The 17,590-nt window shown below is 37.3% G+C and overlaps 2 protein-coding genes across 5 annotated transcripts; one reads left to right on the forward strand and one right to left on the reverse strand.

The window, feature by feature from the left end:
- The first annotated feature begins 290 nt into the window (after positions 1-290).
- Positions 291-1,561, forward strand: LOC147501289 (Mitochondrial transcription termination factor family protein). Its single transcript, XM_086606324.1, has one exon. The coding sequence runs from the start codon at positions 554-556 to the stop codon at positions 1,397-1,399; it is 846 nt and encodes a 281-aa protein (XP_086462450.1). The 5' UTR covers positions 291-553; the 3' UTR covers positions 1,400-1,561.
- A 345-nt stretch (positions 1,562-1,906) lies between these two features.
- Positions 1,907-9,838, reverse strand: LOC147501290 (sulfite exporter TauE/SafE family protein 3-like). Of its 4 annotated transcripts, XM_086606320.1 has the most exons (14): positions 9,655-9,722; positions 8,110-8,200; positions 7,666-8,044; positions 7,124-7,283; positions 6,072-6,272; positions 5,801-5,865; positions 5,676-5,715; positions 4,731-4,792; positions 4,573-4,659; positions 4,228-4,278; positions 3,412-3,633; positions 2,590-2,683; positions 2,230-2,370; positions 1,907-2,145 (listed from the first exon to the last, which is right to left on the reverse strand). In XM_086606320.1, the coding sequence occupies exons 3-14, from the start codon at positions 7,876-7,878 to the stop codon at positions 2,066-2,068; spliced, it is 1,416 nt and encodes a 471-aa protein (XP_086462446.1). In that variant the 5' UTR covers positions 7,879-8,044; positions 8,110-8,200; positions 9,655-9,722; the 3' UTR covers positions 1,907-2,065. The 4 variants fall into 4 exon arrangements, with proteins under 4 accessions (XP_086462446.1, XP_086462448.1, XP_086462449.1 ...); XM_086606322.1 differs by lacking the exons at positions 7,666-8,044; positions 8,110-8,200 and having other exon boundaries at positions 7,124-7,527; positions 9,655-9,838; XM_086606323.1 differs by lacking the exons at positions 7,666-8,044; positions 8,110-8,200 and having other exon boundaries at positions 9,655-9,791.
- Between the last annotated feature and the right edge of the window lie 7,752 nt (positions 9,839-17,590).

Genomic DNA, 17,590 nt, shown 5'->3' on the forward strand with positions numbered 1-17,590 from the left:
TAAAAAAAACTTACCTCTTCGAATGCGAGGAAAAAGAGTGACGAAGAACTAAGAAAGAGATGATGAAATCCCTAAATCTGGACCAGAAATCACATTCAATCAGATTGAAATTAAGAGAGGGAGATCGAGAAGCAAATGGTTTTGTCACATACTAGGATTCATTGACGCAAGCAAACGGAGTGGGCAAATTTCGATTGATTTTCTTCTTGCTTCTCTCTGTGTCTCTATGGGTAGCATCCCTTAACTTTGACATGACATGTATCCATTTTGTACATTGAAGATCTGAAATACTCAATTCAATTTATTTCTGTGCAAAAATTCTGCATAAAACCAAACTCCACAAACATTATTATTCCTGCCACCATAGGGGCTTCTCCTCTCAATCTGTATAATCACCTTCATTTTGACAATTTCACATCAGCTTATTGCTGAGTTGGTGAAAGTGTTAAACTACACCACACAGATTCTTAAAGACTTAACACCTTATCCCAAACACCCAAACTATTTTATTGTGAGGTAGGTAGTTATTTTTCCCGCTAAAATAAACAGAAAAATGTTAGTTCACTCTCTCTACTTCCCAACTGTCTCTTCAGTCTCTCCAAACAAAACTCCTCACAAACCTCTCCCTCCTTCTTCTTCAACACACCCTCCTCTTCTAATCCGCTTCCCTACATCTCACCGCGAAAACATTCGTTACCTCAAATCTCTAAACATCATCTCTCCCACCACTAAAAAAAAATTCTTCTCTCCACAAACAATACACCAAATCCTCACACTCATAAACTACTTGAAATACAAGTCGTTTTCTGATCAACAAATCAAGAAACTAGCCTTCCTCTGCCCAGAACTCTTCTCCTCAGACATTGTCCCAACCGACATCAACCCTGTCTTTGAATTCCTAACCACTTCACTCTTGGCATCTCAAGATGATTCACGCGACTTAATCCTCCGTTGCCCCGACCTTCTTTTATCCGATATTGATGATTCTTTAAGGCCCACGCTTGATTTTCTTAAAGACTTGGGGTTAAAGAAGTTGAACTCGCCTTCTAATCTAAATGCGCATTTATTGAACACTAGAGTAGACAAGTTTGTTGAGAAGATTGGGTATTTACAGAGTTTGGGGTTAACCAATGACGAGGCGAGAAGGGTTTGTGGGAGATTACCTGCGATTTTTGGATATAGTATTGAGAATAATTTGAGGGGGAAGGTTGAGTATTTGGCTGAGGAGATGGAGAGATGTGTTGTTGAGGAATTGAAGGTGTTTCCGCAGTATTTTGCATTTAGTTTGGATACAAGGATTGTTCCTAGGCATTTGCATTTAAAGGCAAGGAATGTGGACTTGTCGTTGCAGAAAATGTTGTTGTGGAGTGATCAAAGGTTTTATGCGAAATGGAAGTGATTCTAGTATGTGTTTAGTTGTTGATATGTCTTTTGTTTTAGAATGTTTAGTGTATGTTGTTTTGTTTGTGTGAGAAGGTTACTTATTGATAGCATTGAGAATTTGTGAAAATGGTGTGTATGTTGCATCTGTTGAGCATTTTGTTTATTTTCTGTTGCAACCATGAGTCCCTTGAACAGAAGTTATACTCATGTTTTCATAGCATACCGAATTGCTTATTTTTGTAGAATGCATAACAGAAAAGAAATAAGCAAAACTTTGTTTAGGGTAAATCTGATTGCTGCCAGACCATGTACAAAAAACACAACAAGGATGCCTTCTTCATTAAGTACAAACCAAAGATCAACTTAGTTGTTTTTATCTTTCATGTTTTTCCTTGTGTGTGAGGAATTCGTTATATAGACACCAGGAGAAATCCAGAAAAAAGCAAAGAAAGCTCTGAAACCTTGAACAATTGTTGAGCTGTTCAATTTCCATTACTCACAGATTTAAAATCATGTAGGCACGTTTGGACAAAACCTAGGTAGTTGATATTAATATTAGCAGTCGATAACTGTTTTCAGATTCAATTTACAAAAAATAGTTGTCAAACAAAGAGTAATAGGATGGTTTTGCTAACTAAGAACTGCTAGAGCATAGAATAGCTAGTTTGAGTACATGACTTGTCTAGGACTGACACATACTTTCAAACCCAATATGTTCATGATTCACCAGCTTCTCAACGATATTTGCTATACCCACCCCACCTGCAGAACAGTATTGAATTTCAGCCCTCAAGGTAGATAAATGAATATATTTAATTGAGCCAAAATCTTTATAGAGCTATTTACCTAAACTGATTGCGCTCACAAAGATGGTTAATGCCAAGATAAAGATGATCAAAGACGCTCGACCAAGAAGCATAATCAACTTTCTCACAATGTGTTGTCCTGTGAAAGCAGCAATTGTGGCGACTAGAACGAAATAAGCCGCTGCAGCAGAGTATGAATCAAATTTTATAGTTATTTCATTGATAGTGAATAGCTTGATATGGTTTCTTCTTTTGTTTACGGTTTACGGGTTATTGTGATGCCTCAATCTGTGTGTGTGTGTGTGTGTGTGTGTATGTGTGTGTTTTTCTCCTACACTTATATCTGACACATGTCCCTTAGGGTGTCCCTTAGTTGGAAACCAATAGTTGTTTTACTCACCATATGGAACTGGGAAGCGTTTTAGAAGGTAGTATTGTATAACCGACATGGAGGATGAGAATGCCATTGCAAATGTAGATGTTGCACTTGCAACCTGCAAGAAATGAATAACATTATGAGTATAGTGATCACATCCCCTAACATTTGGAGATCTGTCACAGTCTCACAGACATTACTGATTATCAGAACTTAATATTTAGAAGAAATGGATGTGGTCCTTCAAATTTAAAGCACCACATCCTTCTAAATCTGGGAGACTGGGACTGTTTGTAAATAGGCTAGCAGTCTTGTACTCTTCTATTATTCTGATTAGTTTTATGACATTTGAGATTCTTCGACTGACTATGTAGTATTGATAGACTATAACTTCTTCATTGTCCAAAAAGTGTTCTGTTTTCCCTGCAAGGATACTTTGTAAAATTTACTTTTAAAGTGACAAGATTTTATGTTTGTTTTTCTAAGATGGCCAATGAGATTGACATGCATCATTCGGTCGACAAGTATGGTAAATCGTAAAAGTCTTTTTAGTTTCAGGCATAGTAAACCCTTAAAGTTCCATCTTGTAACTATTGTTCTCGAAAGATAGGATATCTAATAGTTTTAAACAGACATGATTAAATTCATGAAATTGTATGATCACGTACAGAAAATAAATACGGATAAACGTACAGCTGCTGGATTTTCATCTGTAAAGCGTTAGAAGTAAGACTTCAATATTTTGTACTTTTCAACTAACATGTTCAACTAATCGTTGTCTACAAACAATTACGAGAGGGGCGCTTGGTTGTTGAGATTACACATATATATAAGAGTAACACGTACCTGGGGAGGAACTCCTAATTCAAGAAATAGAGGTCCCAAAATGAATCCTCCTCCAAGCCCAAGAAGTCCCCCAACTACGCCAGCAGTTATGCCACAAAAACAGTAAAGAAGAAGCTGGTGCACTTTCCAGTTTGTGGTTTCCTTTCCAATAGATGCTATCACCCTATTTCCTTTGTATAAGCAGATGGCTTCATAGAGAGATACAGAGACAGCGATTGGTACCTGAACATGATCAAACTAATGTATATTATATGAAGCAAAATCTGAGACTGTTAAGCGTTCAGAGTCCAATTCCTTCGGATTAGTTTGTATCTGACCTGAGCAACCATTTGCAACATGAGGCTTGGGACAAGGTGTGTAAGAAGTACGAAAGAGGTAATATGGAGGAAACCTCAGATTATCATATCTCAAATCTTTGTCTCACGTTATATATATAATGCTTATAATTTTACTCTACTGATGAACAGAAGATAGATAACACTTTTGAAGCAACTTTAACAGCCATCTCCAGCATATTTCAGGGTATATGGGGACCCACCCTCCTAAATCATTGGTAAATAAGTTTTATCCCTGAAAAGATCAATCAGAAAAGGAAGCTTTTTCGAGATCTCTTCAAGGGAAAAAGACTCATAATAATGTGGACTACCTTGTGCTCTGAAGCACCTAAGTAGCAAGAAAAAAGTTCTAACTTAAAAAAAAACACGTTTCACGGCTAGGGGAAGCATCATATCTATGCTCTTCCTAGCACTATATTGTGTACTTTAGACTCTTAAAGTGCTATTAGTTAAAGACTTAAAAGTGGGTTGAATATTTTACCTGCAGTGAAATCAGAATCCAGTATTCCACAGAGCATTTCTCAGCATAAGTCTGCACAAACAAGGGTAAGTACTGATCATTCTGCTTTGGTGTTTAATCCATTCAAATCTGAAATCAGATATAAGGCTTTCAATAAGAAACAGGTATAAGTTTTGATGCAAATGGTATTAGACACAAACACATTTAAGTCTAATTCTCTTGTCTTGGAACTTGGAAGGTTGAAAGCCTTCCATTTCTGTTTTTAATATATGTGATAGCTGTATTTAAACAAAAGCTTCTCGCTTGGGTAGTTGATTGTATTTTATATTCTTAACTTTCTTCTTAAGAATAGAGTAAACGGCTCACCTTGACCAATTGTATGGCTAGGAAGGATACCCATACAAACAGAAGCAGCATAAAATCTTTCCAGTAGACATTGTCCATCAGGGAAACCTGAAGAAAGCAGTAAGTATAATTACAATCCACCAGTGCTTGCAACATTGTAACTTTTGACATTACTTTACCTCATCACTACGCAAAGCAGCTGGACCACTAGGTAAGGGCGTGTAGTCCTGTCTAGAATCATCTGTAAATCCAAAGAACAAGGTCAGTGGTTCAAGAGGTTACGCCTAATAAGGTATGCATTCTTGCTTGGGATAGTTTGCTTATAAATAAGTAAAACTAGAACACTTTTTGGTCCACCATTTGCTCACAATAGTGGTGCTTGGCACCCATTGGACGAAGGTCTGAACCACCTTGATGTGCTTTCAGCAGATCAAGGATTACGTCTTTACCTGAATTCGATGTTTTTCTTATGTTGCCTTATTGTTTGGATTGGAGATTAAAGTTTTCATTTCCATTATGAATTCTCTTTTAAAAATATAGGAACCATCTCTAGCATTTTGGACTGAATCAGTATAGACTCAAAAGGACCCTGGGTATAAGGCAAGCAGCATGCTAGCTTCCTCCCATATAGTTTCCTTTCTCAAGATCTTTTTCGAAACAAGTTTCCCCTTCATTTTGATTTTGATTTTGATTTTTCTGGTGAATCCCTTTGCGCAAGTGAATGACTTTGGGTTTATGTTTGAACGTCATCCAAGGAAATAGCGGTCGGGCGTTGTGTCCTCGTTTCTCTTTTGGCTAAGGCGATCATGGGTATATTTGCATTTCTTTAAAGGAATTAGAAGAATCTCATTTGTTTCGTATCGTACCCCTTACAGTCTCTGGTAGGTATCTCGTGTCTCTTAATACAGGAAATAATTATCTTGATATGGAACTCAAGAACTCCAAAATGTCCTTGGTCTTCTCCTGTCACAAGAGTATAGCGACCAGTGCCCCACCCCACACACACGCCAAACCTTCTCTCACTCTCTCTCTGACACACACACACAACACCCTTGTAAATGGACAACTCTCTCAACTAAATATGCATGAGAAAGTTTGTGGAGGGCACCATTTGAGAGGCTTACCATTCTGCTTGGACTCTGACACCAATGAGTTGGCAGCTTCCTGAAAATCATGTGAAACCGAAACCGAAAACGTTTATAAGTGTGGTTGAAATTGGAGAATACAAATAGTAAGGGAAAGACCTTGCCTTTTTCATTATCGTTTCTTCCTTCCATGTTTCAATGCCTTTAAATAATGCCTTGGTCGATGTACCTACAACATTTAATGTTGCCGAAGATTGCTTCGTTAGTTTCTGATAGACGTAATTCTTTTCGTTTTATTTTTTTAATTTAATTTAATTTTGATTTGGTTTCAAGTAGATAAGATCATAAGACAACCACTGAACCAGCAGTGTGTACTGAGAGTTATGTTCTGTAGCAAACAGAAATTGCTTAATTAGTACCATAGCAAATATTTACCTACGAATAGAATGATGAGAAGAATTGTAACCATCCAGTCGGCGAATATAATGTTAAAAACAACTCCAATGCTGATGCCTAACATGAGCATTGGCTGAAAGAGTAAGGCAAGGTCGTAATCTATGATTGGCAAGTCGAGTGTTGGATGTCGTAGCTTCAGATTGTAGTATACTGTCGACCCAGCTGCACCCATGATCATACCTGCAGGAAAAGAAGATCTTATATAGGCAATGCAGTAGTGATAATATCGAAATCCAAATTCATTTCTGCTTCCTCAGCATAGGTTCAGGTGGGTTGAAAATGAGGAGGACTAGATATTTATTAACAATACTAGATATTTATTAACAATGTTGTTTGTAGTTCATTTTGTTTGCGTTTATATATCTGAATAAATTTGAAGAAATGCCCTTGAGTGCTGCACCTGATAGTGACCCTGTTAGATTGGACATTTTTATGCTTAATAGAATTTGTGCTTCGCTTTTAGATTTTGAATGGCTGTCAGTGTTATTATATTAGTGAAACTGGAAATTTTTTATCCAACACCTTTGAATTCAAATGACAATTTTCATTACCACCAAAATTTCTGCTAAACAGGGAGTATCTTCTTTTGCGTTCTGTTGTATTCTAACTCCTGGCAAACAAGAGACTGCATCTCCTTTGCTTAGCCTCAGTTCCACTTATAAACCTAAAATTTTAGTTTTCATGCTTTTTTTAAAGCCCAAAAATGGTAGTGGGAGTAAAAATGGTCATTATAAGAGCTCAGAGCTGAACAAGTCACATCTACGACTTTAGCTGTGGAGGAAAGTTTACTCTCAGCAAGTGCATGCCTCATGCTTGTTTATGAAATGCAGATTACAAAATCAATGATGCTTATTATGTTTAATTTAGTCAAGTACTTACATCTGATATAATAGAGGTTATAAAGGTATTAGATAGTTGTGAACTTGTGATCTCAGTGAGCGTCTATTTCTGCCTGAACTATATAATTTAGTCTATAACTATATATTGACAGTGACAATAATTATAAAAGAAGCATGCTGCCATTTACTTACATTTTGAAATGGCAGTTGAAGATTTGGGATCGAAGCCAATAATCAAGGTGAGCATGGGCACAAAAATGCCACCACCACCAACACCTCCAATGCTCCCCAAAGCTGCCCCAAAGAACCCTATTGTCGTCCCCACCACCAATTTCCAACCAAACTCCAACTCCTGCCGAACCCACCATTTAGTAATACAAGTTGACTTCCATATTTATTAAGGATGCATTCGGCATTGCTGAAGTTTTGAAGCTGCTTTTCCCCAGACATACAGATTCCAGCCCTTCGATCTCTTTTTCTAAAACTCGATGATTCAGAGTGTGTTTCATGTCTACGAAGTGATTAGAAAAAGCATCAAAGGGGAAACCACCTTCCGATTATCAGCAACGCCAAGTGCAGCCTAACAAAGCTGAACTCTAAAAGAAAGTAGCACAAGATTATACAAGCTGAGTGCATCTATCCATGCAGATTAAAAATATGTTAAATAGTATTTTCTCAAACTTAAACATAGTCCACCAACAGTGCTATGTATTCATTATAGCGTATGTACTTACCGGCCAAACATGATGATAAGGAGTTCTACTTAGCCATAGGAAGTTAATAAACTTGACCAAAAACCATTCACTTTCCATATCTTTTTCCACAGAACTATCTTCATCAAAAACTCTCAAGAGCCTATCTGCTCTTCCCGCCTCAATCAACATAACAATGCTCCAGCATACCACGCATGATGCTACTACTCTTTGGTTCACCTTAACCCCAACCATATATATCTTAGTTAGGGAGACGAGGAATTTGAGAACGGTTGGTTTGAATAGTGTAATAATATGTATAGTTCCTTCCCTTTCTGTCGCTTTTAAAAGCCTTACACAGTTACACCATGTTCATATGAAGAACATCAGAGACAAACTAGAAGTCCTGCTCTCTTGCCAGCTACACAAGGCCAACTGTGTTATATATATACATACATATAATAATGTGTAATTGATCGCACCTACCCATGAAATCCATCTGAGAAATGCTAATAAGCAATCTATTTTTGAAGAGTTTGCACTGGTGCCAACCCTGCTAGAATGATTGGTGAACAACCTGTTTCATAAACTAACTTACTAACCTATATATGTGGAGCATACTTGGCGGGATCACCACAATTTAGAGGAGTGTTACGGTGCAGTTTCTCAGCATCTGTGTGTGTGTGCCCAACTGCCCATTAGTATTCCTTTTCCTATTTTAGTTTGTCTGTTTGAGGTAATTTGGTACCTTTTAGTTTGAGATATAATGTACGATCTCCCTTCATAGTTCGTATACAATATGAACTAGTCTTGGAGCATTTTCACTAATTTGTATTTGTGAAGCACTTAAATTAAAGTATAATCTTTTTTATTTCAAGTGGCTTATATCATCCCACCACATCATTTTTCCATAATGGATTTTAGCAAGCACCTAACCGCTAAATTTAGGCTGGAAAATGTCAATACCAATTGTTTATATATATTCATTAGATAGAAAAGGAGTACTTAATTTAACAAATCAGCTCAAACAAAGAAAATTTTTCCTTAATTGTGAGATTATAATAGATAGTCTCACTTACTTGAAGCGGATAATATCAATCTTGCACGTTATCATTGCATGTCACTGTCTAATAAACTAATGTCATTTTCATCTATTCCATAAGACAGCAAACCAAAATAAGAAGAAAAAAAAATTCATTTTCATCTATTCTATAAGACAGCAAACCAAAATAAGAAAAAAAAAATATTCTACTCACTAATAAGGATAAATTTGAATAGGCCTTCTCTTAAACGGATTATTATAGTGTCTTAAACAGTTTATATAGTGTCTTGAACTTTTATTTACGCTTATTAACATAGTTGTGGGCAAGACACTAAATAAGCTGTTCAAAATACTAAATAAACTGTGTCAAGACACTATATAATCTGTTTAAGAGAATTTCTATAAATTTTAATGCTAATGAAGGATCTTAACGGTAGCAATAAGCCAATTAATGAATACTATAGACGATAAAAAAAACTGGACCAATTCAAATTTAGTATAAATCATCATTTTAATGAATTTGTGAGGTGGAGTCACTAATATTAAAACACTATTCTGTTGGACAGAATTTGAGTGATACTTTTATATGACAGATATTATGAAAACCAGAAGAAAAAGTCCTTGCAAACTACAATACTATACTAAACACATAAAGAAGACCCCTAGAAACGGAAGACTTCATAATATAATATAGAGGCCACAACAGCAATTGGGTTGGTTAAATCACATCACAATTTCTAGTTTGTCCCAAGTTCAAGTGTAAATGGTGTGGGTATAGGTGTCTAGCTTCTGGACAATGGGTCGGTACCAGCACGCTCATCTTCCCTCTTTAGTGTTCTGAGCTTAGACAGCGTAGCCCAAAAACAACACATGATTCAAGCTTCAAACAAAACTAAGTGCAGTACTAACTTCTGAAGGAAAGTTCCCAGAAGCAGAGACCAAGCAACATCATCTTGCACATACCGTACGTACATTAAATGTATACTGACCTGAATAATCCAAATAAGTCCGTGGATTCTCAACCTTGAAGCTTCTGAGATGCTTCTTGGCTCTGTATTCTTCTCAGTATCTGTTCACATAGTGTGTATTCTATGTTCTAACGTTTAAATATAATGTGTCTCTTCTTCAGACACACACAAAAATCTCAACGTATATCCAAGGTCCCCCCAACCCAAATTGTGTCACTCACAGGAGTTCTTTTGGCTTGGTACACAGTTGCAGGTCACCACAAGTTACGCAGGCTATCTTATCTCAAATTTATCAGTTATTTTGCTAGGGCCAACTACAAAAGGAGTAGTGCTACACGACTTACTTTTTAGAGCTACTATTCCAACCCACTATTTGGATAACGTTAGTTTGCATTGCAATACACACGGACACCTATCTCTATGTAAATCAATGATTATGACTTTTGACATATCAGTATGTCCAAATGGTAAGTCAAATAAGTGTGTCGGTCTAGCACTACGGCTACAAAAGTAGTAAGGCCTCCAAAAATAAGTTTATGCGGTTAAATGAAGAGCACCCCGTATATCTATACTATATGATAGCCCGATTATCAGGAACTATACTTCTCAACCGAATAGACTATTTCTGATCTCTCGTGTTTTACAATTTAGAAACACCTCCCTCAATTATTCTAATCAGCTCCCTCCGTATTAAGTAATTTATAAAAAAAAAAATCTCTGGCCTCTCACTAAAACTAGAATTAGTTTTTATATTATTTAAAATAATTTAGAAAATTTCTTCACGTATCAACCCCTCCTAATGTTTTATATTGTTTTTTAAATATGTTAGAGCGACATATTTAAAGATTTTTTTTTTGGTAAAGACATATTTAAAGATTTGAAAACAACCAATCTATAGCATGGTTCGCATACTTGTTCTTTAGTAAAAGGGGAAAGAATAGTTCGCTCTCTGCTCACAGCACGACTGCTACATTTTGCATGTTCAGTTTCTTGCTTATTATCGGTATGGGACTATCAGCTACATTTCCTACTATTTTCCACAATAAGAGACGGAAACTTTATATCGATTATTCTCTACATTGTCTTGTTCTTATCAAATATAAATTAGAAAACTATGATATTCAAGAAGTCATGTCAAATTTATTGATTATATTCCTACCTATGTTGATTGGTTTAGAAGCTTTAAGTCCAAGTCTCGAATATAACTCAATAGTCACTACTGAGAAGTTTGATCTAGCTAGTGGAGGAGTGCAGCGTTATGTTACTTGAAACAATGCAACCTCAAATTTGTAATCCACAAACCAAAACCTTTAGAGGAACCTCCATATTCAAGAATATCACAAGGAAATGTCATTGAAATCACCATACAAATACTCAAAACGGTTGGCGACTGAGACATATGGTTGCGAGTTTACCAATCAACATACATGTTCAATGCTCATTTGTGTACGTACTCTTAAGTCTAAGAGCATCTCTAGGTGGTGGTAGTATCACCTACATGTTTGAGGCCGAAATTTGAGGTAAGTATCTGCAAAATTTGATGTAAGTATCTAGGTGGAAGCAAATAACAGTCACAAATTTAGAATATGGTCTACCTTGCGCGACATTACCACTATCGCCCCAGGTTGAAAAAAGTGAAAAAAAAAAAACACGCGACATTCCCACTGTCGAGCCAAATTTAAAAAGTAAGAGCATCTCTAGGTGGTGGTAGCATACTTTTCATATTTGAAGAAAAAGTTTGAAGAAGCTAGGTCGTAAATTTCGACCAACTCTAAGTGGTCGCAAATTCGATAAGCAAAGGTCAACCCACGCGACATTACCACTGTTTCGCGACAGTTGGAGTGTCGCCCAAGTATAATTCCAAAACAACCCACATGATATTAAGAGTGGCGCGCAACCATTCCAAAAGTAAAAAAAAAAAAACCCCCACGCAACATTAGGAGTGGCGCTGCGATGCGATTACATGGGTGCTAGTCAAAGTCAAAAAAAAAAAGTGGGGCGACATTTGTAATGTCGCTCCGCATCCGCATCCGCATCCAAATTTGCGAACAAGAATGCGAACAAGTAGGTGATGCGATCGGATTTGCTACCACTTATAGATGGAATTCCGAAATATTCCTAACTTTTCTTTCAAATATGAAGAAAAAGGCAGGTTAGAGCATCTCTAGGTGGATCGATCCGCGGGTCGCATTCTTCAAATTTGAAGAAATGCGGAATTTCCCCGAATTCCAACTCTAGGTGGTCATTCGCGGTCGATAACCCAATCGTTCGCATTCTTGTTCGCAAATCAGGTTTGGATGGGATCGCGTAATGTCGCGCGCAAGATTACTAATGTCGCCCCAAGTTTTTGACTTTGACCAACACCACGCCAAGATGAATCTTATTTCAGATGGAATGTCGCGTGAGTTTTTGAATATTCCTAACTTTTTCTTTCAAATATGAAGAAAAAGTTGGTGAAATTTACTATCAGATTCTGTGGTAGCATTCTTCAAATTTGAAGAGTATGCTACCACCACCTAGAGATGCTCTTATACTACCACCTAGACATGCTCTAAAAAAAAACCCATGCGACATTGTCACTGCCGCGCCACATCCGTATCCGAAACCGCAAATTTGCATCCACGGATGCGGCTAGACAGGTGATACCTCCACCTAGAGATGGTTTTTCGCAAAATTCCGAATGGTGGAGGCAAATATGCAGGTGATACCTCCACCTAGAGATACTCTTAACTAACATAGGATGTCATTAAGAGGCCATGCTCATTTGTTCAAGTAATTAATTCGTGGCTTCTGTATTACTGCCTTACTACAACAAAAGTTTGATTGATATCTTCTACTGAAATAGGTGAATAACTACATAACTATAAACAGACACATACATGTATATGATAGATGCTAGATGCTTATAAAGATTATCAGCAATAGAGCTTAAAAGCCTTCCAAGCTAGCAAAATTGTTGAGGTCGGTAAAAGTAAGCTTTTTAGGTTCCACAACCTTATATCATTTTAGCAATTCTAGAGTACACCCTCTTATGGGTGTGCTGGTACAATACACCCTTGAGTAGAGACTCCGCCATGCAATACACCCTCACCCCTGGCTAATGGAGGGCCCAGATGTGACAGCGCATATACATTCTGTGTACTCTAGAATTTGGTATATCATTTTACACTTTAAGTGGCCAAAAATCAGCTCTGACAGGATATCTTATTGTTTTCCAGGATAGCTCTGCCACTACTGCTCTACATACAATGATAATACAAGACCACGCACTCAATTGAACTTTCAAAATGAGTCTTCCCATTATATTTGTTGTTATTTATGCATCTAGCATCACTCTCAATTACTCCAACTTTATTGTTGTTGTGCAACGTTTAGTGCTAGCTCTGCTGCCAATACTTGTGCGTGTCGATTAACTGAAGTAGAGTACTCAATTTGTATAGCATTTTGTAACGACCTTGTTCAACTTCACATCCCCCAGTAGCACATCAAAGACTATTAATACTGAGTAGTGGAAAATGCTCCCAGTGACCCACGTCAGTCCCTCTTTTTTCTCTGAGACTGACACATCAGATTTTACAATAATTCGGCATAAAAAAAGGAATTATACGCCCTTTTTCGCAGATTTCAATTGTTCGTAACCCAAAATAGATAAAAACCTCTCTTTCTATACTCTTTTTTCAATTCTACAAAACACTTCTAACTCTGCAAAAAAAAAAATCATCTCTTCAAACCCTCTCTCTTATTCTTCTCTTCTCTTATTCTTCTCTTCATCCAAAATTAAAGTAAGAATAATAGAGTGATGTCAAAATTAAACTACGAAAGTGTTGGGAAATAATCAGAAATTTAGAGGCAATGAATGACACTGATAATTTCAATCCTCGCAGGTTTGATCGCAAAGAAGTCAAAATGGCCGCCTTTCAAAGAAAAAGAAATTGGATCAGTTTCTTTGACAATCCATTTTAGTTCTTCTCAGAGAGTAGAATGGAACATCACTCTACTTCAAGAGTTTTGGCTTCAGCTGGCGTGGGTTCTGCTTTTTCTAATACAAAGCACCACACCGATATTCAAGTCACCGATATTAATGGCTCTAAGCAGAGGTCGAATTTTGTAGTATCAATCTTCCAGTTTCCCGAGTCTTGTTGAAAGGATCTCGCGCCTCAATTAATTGTTTCCATGTATTTTCGTTAGTTTAATTCTCTCGACAACAATGCTTGAAAAATTTATTACCCCGATAGACAAAAAGTTTTGAAATGATTTACCGCTCTAAAACCGAAAGCAATATGCTTTGTGCTTTGTTTTTGTGGATCGTCCGTAACATCCATGTTTCTCCAAAATAAATTATAAGACAAATGCAAGTATCTCCAGCACACACCTTATTATTTCTCCTTTTCATTTTAGAGTCTTTTTGAGTTATCCCCCCAAAGATATGTCGAGTTTTGTGTTTAACCCCCAAAATTTCAATCATCACAATTAGACCCCCAATCTGTCTCAGAACTCTAAAAACACTGTTCATTTTTTCCATAATGCCCAAACTACCCCTTTGAAAGAGCCGTTAGAAAGTTAAAGAACCGTTTGAAATTTCTGACATCCTCTTTGACTTATCCGATATTAGTTGACTCTTTTCTTCCCCAACCATATAAAATCCAGCTCGCTTCTCTCTCCAACAATAACTAATGGGTGGTGGTGAACCAACTAAGATGTCACTCCAGGTAAGTATCACTTTTGACCCTTCAGTTGTTACTATTAGGGTCTTTACTATTACTGTTCTTGATTGGGTTCTTGATTATAGCTTCCTTCCTCGTTTTTTTTCGTCTGGTTTTTTGGGGGTTAATTACAAATTAGTTACAAAGAGTAAGGGTTAATAACATAATTTTAGCACATGATTTGAGGGTTATGTTTTTCTTTTTTTAGGCTACTGGTTGCTTTCAATGTGGCGATTTGAACCATTGGAAAGATATATGCCCTCACAAATTTGTCCTTGGGGTTGTGGAAAAACTATGAAAATGTACAAGAGTACTAGGGACCGGAGTTTTGGATGAGATTTCTAACATGCAAGAGAGATGGATGTAAGGGTTTTATTTGGATAGACAAAGGGACACCTAGACAAAGACAAGAACAAAGAAGCCTTGCCCAAGACTTCAAAGGCTTCAAAAAGAGGATATGAAGTGCCAAGAGGGAAAGCTACCGGGTCACAATTAAGGGTCCTATTAAAATGAAGGTGAAAGGAAATGCTAGTGATGTAACCGAACTTGTGAAAAAGTTGTCACTTGGATGAATTGTATGAAAGAAGAGAGGAATGGAAATGAAATAAATGTTATTTGTAATCATGTCTTGACAACTGATCATAGCAACATAGTAATCACTAAGATATCATAACAACATAGTAATCCTGACAACTGATCATAGCAACATACTAATCACTAAACAGATCATAGCAACATAGTAATCATGTCTTGACAACGGAAAGCAAATTCCAACAAAAAACACATTGAAAGCATTGTTTTGGGCAAAAATACAAAAGCCACAAAACACACATACAACACAGCAACTAACACAAAATAAGCACCATCACAAAAAACAAGGCTATTTCCCTTTCTTTGCTCTCTTTGCTGGTCTCTCATTAACTGAGCATGAGGCTTGGCTTGATATTACCTTTTCTGTTGTTGTACCTTCTCTGTTGTTGTGGTTGTATGGGAGGCATAGCAGGTATCACCAATGGAGGTCTGACATTTGAAGTCCGGTTGTCTTTGGAGGTTCTGAGATGGGTTGTAGGCTGAGATGGTTGTGGATCGATCGGGGGTGGGAATAGGCAAATGAGGCCTCAGTTGCATTATTAGAAGCACACATTCCTCTTCTACTACCACTTCCCCCTCTACTGCCCCTTCCTCCTTTGTTGCCCCTTCCTCCTCTTCCACCTCTGCTGCCCCTACTTCCTTTTCCTCTACTAATAGTTTCAGTGGGAGCCTCTCCTCTGCCTCCTCCATCTTCAGTTTCAGTCTCTCCCCTGCCTCCTCCAGTGAAATTTTGAGTTTCAGTTGCCTCTCCTCTACCTATGCTGCCTCTGCCTCTTATTGGTGGAGCAACTTGAGCTCCATCTTCAGGGTTGATTGGTGCCTGCAAGAATGGATTTGGAAGTGGTCTTTTTCTTGGCCTACCTAGTCTTCCTCTTGTCCATCTTCCTCTAACAACATTACCACCCACTTCACCTCCTTGACACCCTCTTTTATTATGGCCAAGTACACCACATCTAGAACACCTAACTGAGTTCTCATTTTCATTTGCACCCCTTCTCCTGTTAACTCTAGGCCTTCCAGGTTGTCTATGCTTAACTGGAGGATAAACATAATCTGTAGCTACAGGCTGCATCAATTAAACAAAACACATGTCAATACACAATCAATAAACTAGAAATTAAAAGAATTGAAAATTGGAATAAGAATTACCTTTGGCCAATCATCCTCATGAACCATTGGAGTTATGTGCTGACTATGTGCATTTCTATATGCTCTAATAGTGAAAAAAGGACTGCAGAATCTAAAAACAAGTACAACAACAAATTACAATAAATAATATAATTTAACACAACAAATTGCAATAGAACATATCAAATTTAAACTTACTGTGTCCAAGTGTCTCTCCTTGGCTTAATAACAACCACAACATGAATGCAAGGAATTCCACACACTTGCCATTCTCTGCATGTACAACTTAATTGTACCAAATCAACAGTCCACCAATGTCCAGACTTATGTGTCACACAGAACTTATCCTCATTTGAACCAGCAACTTCATAATCACCAATTTCATTCTCTCTTTTTGCTAAGATATCTTTCACCCTTGGTACTAGATCATTCTCATTCCAAATCTACAAACTTCCCTTTCTATCATAGATCAACTTCATTTGTAACATCACTATCTTGAAACCATCTTCACAATAGGCTTGTCTCTAGCATCCAATATAAAACTATTCCATGATTCGTAGAAGTTATTAGAGAGGTGGTCACCTTTTACATTCAAGTGTCAAAGTGTGACCTTGCCCACAACCTAGGCTCCTCGGTCATCAAGTAGTCTTTGGCATCACTACATCTTTTCTCAAGCAACTCCATATTTTTTATTAAAGTCACTTCCCCAAATGCTTTTGCTGCATTCCATGCTTCCACTTCAAGACTCTTAAACCTTGTCTTCATGTTCGCACCACCATGTGTCTAAAACAATATCTTTGATTGCAATCAGGAAACACTGTGGCAACTGCATTACCTAAACCTTTTTGTCTATCAGAAATTATGGTCAGTCTAGATGGATGTAAGTTCAAGGATGGTGCCATAATATCTAGAAATTCAGTCCAATTCTCAGTGTTTTCTGAAATACAAATAAAGAAACCTAGTGGAAACAATCTATTATTTCCATCTAATGCTAGAAACGCATGACATACACCCCCATGTTTCCCCTTTAAAAAACATCCATCAAGACCTATTAAAGGCCTACACCCACTGAAAAACCCATCTAAACATGATTTGAAAGCAATACAAACCCATTCAAAACTCATGTAGTTAGCATTTCTAGAGAATTTAGCAATAGAACTGGGTTGGAGTTGAGAATATGCAAACAAAGCTGATGAACCTTTGCATAAGACTCATCATAACTTCCATGAATCATTTCCATTGCTAAGTTCCTGGCATTCCAAGCTTGCCAATACTTAATCTTAACTTGATATTTGTTCCAAATGATTTTCCTGATGTCAGCTGGTTTGTAGCTCTTGAAATGAAGTCTCATGTCTTTCTCAATATCTTTTGCTATCCAAGCTGCATTTGCCATAGGGTTTCTATCTTTTCTATCACCGCACAAGTGTGAACATCATTTAACCTTCTTAATCTGAATGTACTCCTCTTAGTCATGCACCTACAATAAGCCCTCCATTTACAACCTTCCTCCTTACACACAGCTTCAATCTGCAGAG

This window comes from Coptis chinensis, chromosome 4 (assembly GCF_015680905.1).
Source record: "Coptis chinensis isolate HL-2020 chromosome 4, ASM1568090v1, whole genome shotgun sequence".
NCBI lineage: Eukaryota > Viridiplantae > Streptophyta > Magnoliopsida > Ranunculales > Ranunculaceae > Coptis > Coptis chinensis.

What these genes read in the sequence shown, in the direction of transcription:
- LOC147501290 (XM_086606320.1), bottom strand. Translation starts at nt 7,878, where the DNA reads ATGGTTGGGGTTAAGGTGAACCAAAGAGTAGTAGCATCATGCGTGGTA. An exon ending in TTCAACTGCCATTTCAAAAT is followed by an intron (nt 6,273 to 7,123) that starts GTAAGTAAATGG and finishes CTTTTCCTGCAG; the next exon opens with GTATGATCATGGGTGCAGCT. An exon ending in CTGCTTTGCGTAGTGATGAG is followed by an intron (nt 4,660 to 4,730) that starts GTAAAGTAATGT and finishes TGCTTTCTTCAG; the next exon opens with GTTTCCCTGATGGACAATGT.
- LOC147501289 (XM_086606324.1), top strand. Translation starts at nt 554, where the DNA reads ATGTTAGTTCACTCTCTCTACTTCCCAACTGTCTCTTCAGTCTCTCCA.